At 38.8% G+C, this 9,116-nt stretch overlaps 1 protein-coding gene across 1 annotated transcript; it reads right to left on the reverse strand.

Annotated features, from left to right (window-relative positions):
• Positions 1–7,595: 7,595 nt before the first annotated feature.
• Positions 7,596–8,543, reverse strand: FOXB2 (forkhead box B2). The gene has a single exon (XM_069964252.1). It carries the CDS (start codon positions 8,541–8,543, stop codon positions 7,596–7,598), a length of 948 nt encoding a protein of 315 aa, XP_069820353.1.
• Between the last annotated feature and the right edge of the window lie 573 nt (positions 8,544–9,116).

Genomic DNA, 9,116 nt, shown 5'->3' on the forward strand with positions numbered 1-9,116 from the left:
TGCAGACAATGACGCTGCTGGCAGAATTCTATCTACAGTGTGCGCCGGGAGTGCGGCAGTGGAAGGATTTTGACAGTGTATCCTGCCAACGGCAAAGAATGCTAGTTTTACTTTAAGGGTACAAACACACACAGCGTATACGCAGCAGATACGCAGCATATTTGATGGTGCAGATTTGATGCTGTGTTCAGTTATTTAGATCTAATCTGCTGCATATCTGCCGCGTATCTGCTGCGTATCGCAGCAGTAAATACGCAGCGTATATGCTGTGTGTGTTTGTACCCTAAAGGGAATCTGACAGCAATAATTCACGTTCAAAACTGCTGACACTGTTAGATCAAGGAGACAATTGGTACCTTTCATATATGGAATCACAGACAGAATTATGAATGATACCAGGTGCTTCCTTGACCTAACAGATATCTAACAGTGTCAGCACATGAATTTCAGCTGACAGACTCCCTTTAGTAAGAGTATAATGGTAATATGCATGGTGATAATATTGGTCCCCGTTTGGCACCACTTATCTGCCTAGGGCATCAAAATATTTTGTCCTTGTCCCAAATCTGACCAAAAGATCCCATTTCAGCAGCAGACGATTCCTTTATGTAACCCCTTACCTGTCCATAAACACTACACTATATACATATAAACACTATAGAATGTTCCACTTCCCTGCTCGCATCCTTCTGCTATGCCTTTTGGGTAAGGATGTCCATATGTGCCACAATTTCTATGATGTCTGCACAGAAATAACAGCTGTACAATGCAAATAAAAATACATGTTTACATTTTTCTACAAACTAAAAGAAAAGGAATCAAGGGATCTCCCGGCACAAACAGGTGCTGATATGTCTACATACTTGTACTATACATATTTCTGTGGTTACAGGTATATTAAAAGCTCATGTGAAAAGGTGGATTGATATAGAGCAAAGATAAGTCTTGGATGTATTTGGCTGACTGTGTTGACAGCTGTTTCCTCAGTATAATTCATGTAATTACATAGACAGCTATAATAACTCCTGCGCTGTGCCTCACAGGTAGGCTGTGTGTGGTATGCCAGCCCGAACTATTCATTCTGCTCCAATATTATACACTGTCATGATGTGGGCTGATACTCATATTTCTAACTAATCACTGTCTGCTTCAGGTAAACTCAAACTGCACAGGTTTCATTGGGTAAGAGGTTCCTTGATCTTACTGAACTCTGCTCATTCCATTGTGTCTTGTTAGGCTGAGTTTACATATTCTTCAGAATACAGAATTCTTCTTTTGTGACAACTGATGGCAGAAATACAGTATTTGTGGAGAAGTGAAGGGCAGCCATCAGTCCAGAAAATACTCCTTTAGCTGACCTTTAAAGACAACAGATGACTAGTGCTCAGCAAAATACCACTCAGAGGACATTGGGGATGTCTTTGCTTATTGTACATAGTAGGGCCTCATGTCCACATCCTCTTTTCTTTTCTTTTTTGCATTCTGCAAATTCACAGGATCCACTGTCCTTTAGTTCTCATCCTCCAATACAGACAGCTTATGCTGCGTTTACACAGAGCGATAATTCGCCCAATCGATCGTTTAACGATTTTGAAGCAACAATTTGGTTTTTACAACAGTGTTCAGACAAATAAATCCTTAGAATAAATCGTTAGGAAATTCGTAAGAAAAATCGTTATTGTGATCGTTTATAAGATCGCTTAAGCTCATCTTTCACATAGGGTGAATCTTTGAAAGACTGTTTACACAAAGCGATCTGCGAATTTTTAGCGAACGACCAACGACCATTTGAGAACATGTTGAAAGATCAAAATGAAGGATTTCTCGCTCGTCGCTTGATCGTTTGCTGTGCTAAGATGGAACAATTATCCCTCAAATGCGGTCGTTATGGCAAAAATTCGAACGATAATTGTTCAGTGTAAACGCAGCATTATAGATGGTAATCTGGATTTTTCATACACCCACTGACATGAGGGCCACAAATATGGTCCGTTTTTGAAATGGAAACTTTACAATGACGCCTGAACAAGTTAGCTGTGTCTAAAGCTTGTATGGCATTAAGACCCTATTACACAAAGCCATTATCGAGCGTATTTTGTAATAGAAGGCAACGATCAGCTGACATGCACAATGTCGGCTGATCGTTGTCTTTTAATGTCTTTCAACATGTTGTAAGACAACATGGAGCATGGCAATGGTCTGTGTAATAGGAGCGGAGGCAGCAGATCATTGCTATCTCCTATGGGCTCCCGGGACGATTTAAAGATTGTCCAGTGAGCCCCCCTGCAGCTCTCCGGGGGGCCCCTCGCACTTACCCGCTTGTTGTGTCTTTGTGTAATAGCGCCATCAGCGAGCAGGGAGCAAAGAATGAGGAGCAAGCGAGCGCTGACCTGACAGGTCACCTGTGTGATGGGGGATTTACCTGGAGTTCCTATGCCTCCATACTGTGGAGCCATAGGCACGCTATATACTTTCATATGGTGCCTCTGTACAGCATGATTGCAATGGTGTTTTCCCCTAGGAAAAAAGCTTTTAGAGCTCAATATGAAGTCAGATATTATAATTAAAAATAAAAATAAATAAATGTTTCCTTATGAAATCCGATACATATGATGCTACAGAAGTTTTATACATTTTATACAATTCTGTATAATTTGGAGGTTGTGTGTACAAGGCCTGTTCAAAAAGACAAGGTAGTAAAGCTACCTTGCAATGTTTCTCAACTCCAGTCCTCAAGACCCACCAACAGGTCATGTTTTGCGGATATCCCATACAAGGAACAGCTGTGGCCGTTACTGGTACACTGACTACAATTGCATCACCTGTGAAATCCTCAAAACATGACCTGTTGGTGGGTCCTGAGGACTCTAGTTGAGAAACACTGCAAGTATCAAGCAGGAAACAACATACAGTTAGCTAAACTGATACAATTAGAATGTGATAATCCTCAAAAGTGGACGCTAAGCTAAGAGATGTATACATGTGATGAAGAAAACAGATGGAACATTTACTTACTTTGAACCTGGATTACGCTTTGTAACTCAGCCTGAAGATTGCAGGCAATATAAATAGTCAGTGAGGAGTGCAATCTGCATATAAAACAAACCCTTCAATTAACAGGTCTCTAGTGTTTCATAGACAGCTATAAGGGCACAAGCTACATGGGTTGGCATGGGGTAATTGCAACAGAGTTGTTGTTTTTTTAAACATCCTATGTGCTTTATAACAGTAATGCATTCTGGGGACAATAAAAGGGCCTGTTCAAGATTAGAGAAACATGGCAGCTTTGTTCTAGAAACAGCTCCCCCCAGCTCAGATGGATAGGGCTAAGGTACAAGCTGCACTGTTTCTGGAAATCATTCATATCCTTTTTATCATCATATGCAACTTTTAAAGGCGTAAAAGTATAAGCATGACATTGTGCACTAGTACATATGAATAAGGCACTGCAATATCTGCAGGCTAGTTTCTATGAGTATGCTCTAATATGTGCAGCATGTGACATGCATGAAATATATTCTGTATGTGCTCTCATGTTCGTATCCTCATGGGATATCCATGCGGCTACATGATACATACATGTGATGATAATCCCCAATATCTCGCAGCTTTGTTCCAATTCTTTCCTACGCCTTGATTTCTTCTTGCATTGGTTTCTACACATATTAGGACATGTGTGGATCCCGTGAACAAGCAAGATGAATTCCTGAATGACTATTTTGATAATAAATCACACTGTATTCTCCAGTGGTGTATACTGATTGTCATTACTCACATCGGTTCCTTTCCCCCAGTGGATCTACCAATCTCATTTCCCTATCTTACACACATGCAAAACTAGGATTGCAGATTTATAGGAAGCCAATTAACTTATCGGAATAGTTACATACTGTACTACTTATACTAAGACGTTAATTGGCTTCTTATCATTGGGATGGCCAGTCACTGGTTTATTAATGTCAACAGGGAAAATAAACATGGGTGCATCAACAATTGAGATGATCTGACAGCTACCATCGCCTTAATGAATAGTGTAGACAAGTTTATATGTTGTTCTTTGCTGCTATTGCTATTTTTATCATTTAAAAAGAGTCAGCTAAAAACTTCCTATGTAGGACAATACCATTGTTGCATTAGGCTTTTTTTTTTATACAAATTTCCTATGTAAATGTTATTCACCTCTTTCCAAAATATATATTATTCAAGACCAGAATATTCATATGACTTTAATGTCTATGGCAACTATGAAGAATCCAGGACCTACCTTAATTTTTTCACTAGTTTTCTCCCAATACAGTAACCTTATCTGTCATTTTTCATTATTACATAGGTTATTATCACATGACATTTGACATTTTGCTATTTTAAATTTACATTGTATCATGTGTAAAGACATAGGGGAGAGAGAGAATTCTAGTTACTTTCCTTTAATGCAAAGTCCTAACTTTTTCATAAGTTTTGTTAGTCAAGCTCCTATATTGTCCCATTAGCCAGTGAGGACAATATTTGTATCCTTTGCAGACTGTAAATATTTGCAATTAAAATGCATTGTTACCCTTTCCACTAATTGCCATTTGATATGTTCAGGCAACAATTCATGTTCCTCTCCTACTCATCTAAATGGCAATTGCAAATATCCATGGACATGCTGCAGAAACATCCCTATTCAATGGCAGAATTTAATTGTTCAGGTGCAGAAAATTCTGTAACCAGTTTATGGAACACATCCTAAGTGTCAAATTGTTTAAATATAGTTATGCCTTTCAAGGTTCATGTTACCATAATGTATAGTAGATCTTCTATTTATGATATTTTTGTTTTATAAATAATGGGTTTCCTGCTAAATCCAGAAAATCGTTTCCTTAAATTATTACAATTCCACAAAAACGACTAAATAACATTTTCAGGCAGTAAAAACCATCGTCTGTGTGGGATTTTTATTTTTTTAACATTAGAATAATTTTACCCCATAAGTATAAAAAGAAGTGTTTGATATACAGTATTAGTTTTTTTTGTGTTCTGCAGAAAATGCCGATTATTCAGGATTACTAAAAAGTATCCGCATCAGGTCACTATGAAAAGTCATAGGAAACACAGAAGAAATAAAGAGAAGTGTTTGCTGGCAGCCCGTGGAGATGTATGCTACAAACAGCAAAAAACACCAAAAAGGAACAAACAAATATAAAAACCTTCCATTACTGCGGGAGGAATCTATACTAGAAGCAGAGAGAATCTCAGACAAGTAAACGAAACACACGGAGAAAGAGGCGAGAATACGGACTATTTTCTATAAGATGATCCCAATGTATTGTAACACATAACACAATGCAGATTTGTCTCTTTTTATTGTAAAACTTACCTTCCAATAATAACACACTGGGGTCTAATGTGGGGGAAATAGGTTTATAGATGCAAGAGAACTTAAGATTCAGTGCTGAATAGATTTACAGTGGTGATGTATGTGTATAATATATATATATATATATATATATATATATATATATATATATATATATATATATATATATATAGACAATATTACAATATGCTTTAGTATCTTTTTCTTGACCTCCAATTAACCTATAAGACTAAATTCAAGAACCTAAATATCTGTCTACATTACATTTATTTGTCCCTATTAATATACTTGTTTAGTGTTTAATAATAATAATAATAATAATAATAATATAGTAATAATAATAATTGTTGTTAATAATAATAATAATAATAATAATAATAATAATAATAATAATAATATAATTGATGCTAGCTCTGTATATATGACAACAGATACTATATTCCACCTGATGCTGACTAAACCTTTTCTATGGACACAAGAGACTGGTGGACACCATATACATATTATATATTATAATATATATATATATATATATATATATATATATATATATATATATATATATATATATATGAGCTTTGGGGGGCAATGTGATGTGACATTAGGACCAGTATATTACAGCAGATAAGGCTTCTCTCATCATATTAATATCATTTTATTCCCAGGGATCCGTCTTTCTACAGATCCATCTGGTTAGTTCTATGTGATCTATGATTTATCATCTTTTCATCTTCCCCTCTAAGGTCCTTATGTGACAGCTAGAATCTCCCACCAGTATGAAGATATATAAATGTCAGGGGAACGTGTTTCATCAAGCCTATAACTACACCTACACTACAAAATGTATATACAGTATAAATAAATATATATATATATATATATATATATATATATATATATATATATATATATATATATCATTCTGGAAGCATGAATTTGTTTTAGTTGTTTGTTTATTTACTCTTTTTATAGTCGATTTATAAGCATACATATTATTACCAGCGCTGTATAAGCCCCTTCCCTCCGTACTCGGTTTGGGCTGCTGACATTCTACAATACATCGGGGCTCACTGTACTGAGGAGATCGGTGCATTACAGGCTAAACACACTATCTGCTGTACTGGGGGAGATATTGTGAACTAAACTACTGGGCAATAATAATAACATATGGAATTACCCAAACAACGAATATATCACTTAACATAATTATAGCTAGTATTAAATTATCTAATGCTCTATCTATCTATCTATCTATCTATCTATCTATCTATCTATCTATCTAATATCTATCTATCTATCTAAGGGTGCGTTTACACAGAAAGATTTATCTGACAGATTTTGGAAGCCAAAGCCAGGAATGGATTTGAAAAGAGGATAGATCCCAGTCTTACCTTTGTGACCTGATCCCTGTTTATAGTCTGTTCCTGCTTTTGGCTTCAGAGATCTGTTAGATAAATCTGTCTGTGTAAACGCACCATAATATCTATCTATCTATTATCTATCTATCTCCTATCTATCTATCTATCTATCTACTATCTACCCACCACCCCATATTTGCCTTCCTTCCACCCTTTCTATCTTTCCCAATAATTTCGGGTCCATCCATTATAGTGTTACCTGTAGCCTAGGTTCAGCACAGTAGATTGTACAATTTATAGTGTTGTGCAATCCCTCACAATCCACAGGTTGCAGCAATATGCCCACTCCTTACAATTCCTATCATCTGTGAGGAGAACAGGACAAACGATCTTGTTAAAGACAGAAATAAGACGCTCTACAATCTGGCTTGGAAGTTGCATTTATTAACCCATTAGATGTTTCCTTCAGACAAGTATACAATGCATCCATCCATCCCATAAGTGACATGACATATTGAAGTCTCTACATCACTGCACCAATACATTGTACAAGGAATGGCTCACTCTTCCAGGAGGCATCTACAGTCCTGAACTTATTTCTACAGGAATCTTGTTCTAATTCGTGCACAACTATCATTGTCTGAACTGAAGCAATCTGCAAGTGTGGTGGAAAGAACACATAAAGTTATATGATGTCATAGAGAAGTGCTGGAATCATTGCTGTATAGTAAAAGCTCTACATACAAAGAACACATAAATACCATCATTCTAGAATAAATTATTTGCTGCACTGTAAGGGGTTATAGAGTTTGTGGCTGACAGTATTATACATATATACATATATATATTGCAGTGCATTCTGGGATCAGGGGGTAAGTTTAGGAGTGGACCAGTACTGAGTGCAGCATACCAGTCTTGCTGTCTGAGTGGGTGCCCGGTGACTGCTCCAGGAGGGTGGCTGCCACTGCTGCCTGGGGGGCTGTTGGGGGGCACATACTACCAGGATTTACAGTCAGGCTTGGCATGGCAGATACCGGTGGCAGGGATGCAGTTGGCTTTATTGGCACAGGCACAGCTGGAATAGTCTGAGTAGGAGCATGGCATATTGTCTTCATGGGTACTCCGAAATGTCCATACTCCTGAGACACTGCCATGCCTGTCATAGAGTCCATCATGCCAACATGAGGCCACATGGAGCTGACCATGTTGCTAAGTTGACTGGGTACAGGATATCCCAAGTGATGCATCATAGACGCTAAAGGAAGCCCCCCAGCCATCACCCCTTTATAATCTCTGCCAATAATGTTCTCTATGGCAAATGGGTGCTTAAATCCAGTGGACTGGTTGTATGGCTGGAAGTGGGGGAGTCTTCCAATTCCAGCCACTGCTGCTGGTCCATCAGAAGTTGGGAGACTCAGCTTGGTTTGGTTGTGTTGGTGATGGAAATAATGAATCATCTGGTGATTTTTGGAAGCTAAGTGCTCTGCCCTGTGCACCTTAAACCTCTTCCTTCTCCTTAAGAAGCTTCCATTCTCGAACATGTCTCCACAGTCAGGGTGCAGAGCCCAGAAGCTTCCTTTCCCTGGCTGGTCAGGTCTTCTTGGGATCTTGATGAAGCAATCGTTGAAGGACAGGTTGTGTCTGAGAGAGTTCTGCCACCTCTGGGTGTTCTCTCTGTAGTAGGGGAACCTGTCCATGATGAATTTATAAATGTCACTAAGAGGTAGCATCTTCTCAGTGGAGCTCTGAATGGCCATGGCAGTCAATGAAATATAGGAATAGGGTGGCTTCTGGTCACTGTATGAGTTCTTCCCTGGTCGAGGCATGCTTGTGTCTTCAGCAGGTTAAATTGTGGTTGTTGGTCAAGTTGGCACAATGTCTCACATTGCAGGCATGGGATAGGTATCAGCTCCAGGTCAAGTTCTCTTGTCTTAAGAAAGCATCATGCCAAAGTTGCCACTAGTTAGGAAGCTGAGGATCAGCAGGCTCAGGAACAGAGTTCACCAAGATGCTAAGAAGCAGGAGCAGCATCCAGTCACACAGGGTGTCATCCTCCTCCTCCTCCTCCTCTTTAATGTGCTCCTACTGGATGGAGAGGAAAGGTGCTGAGGCTCTGCCTGGGGAAGCAGATGAGCAGGAGAGGAAGGAGCTCTGGTTTTGTACTGATGGCAGAGATGCTGAGACCCCCACTGCTGCCTCTTCATTATCACATGACAGTCTCTGAGGGGCTCCACACAAGACAAAGTCTCATCTGGTTTCCTGAGACCTAAGGAGAGCCAATGTAGTGTAAGAACACGGTGTGAGGTCGTCCTGGAGAGGGCTTGGCTGGGAAGGTATGCAGCACTTTGATCCTTTTCATTGACAGCTTTCTGTGCATTAAGACCTCAAGGATTTCTTTG

Source organism: Dendropsophus ebraccatus, chromosome 3, assembly GCF_027789765.1.
Source record: "Dendropsophus ebraccatus isolate aDenEbr1 chromosome 3, aDenEbr1.pat, whole genome shotgun sequence".
Classification (NCBI taxonomy): Eukaryota; Metazoa; Chordata; class Amphibia; order Anura; family Hylidae; genus Dendropsophus; species Dendropsophus ebraccatus.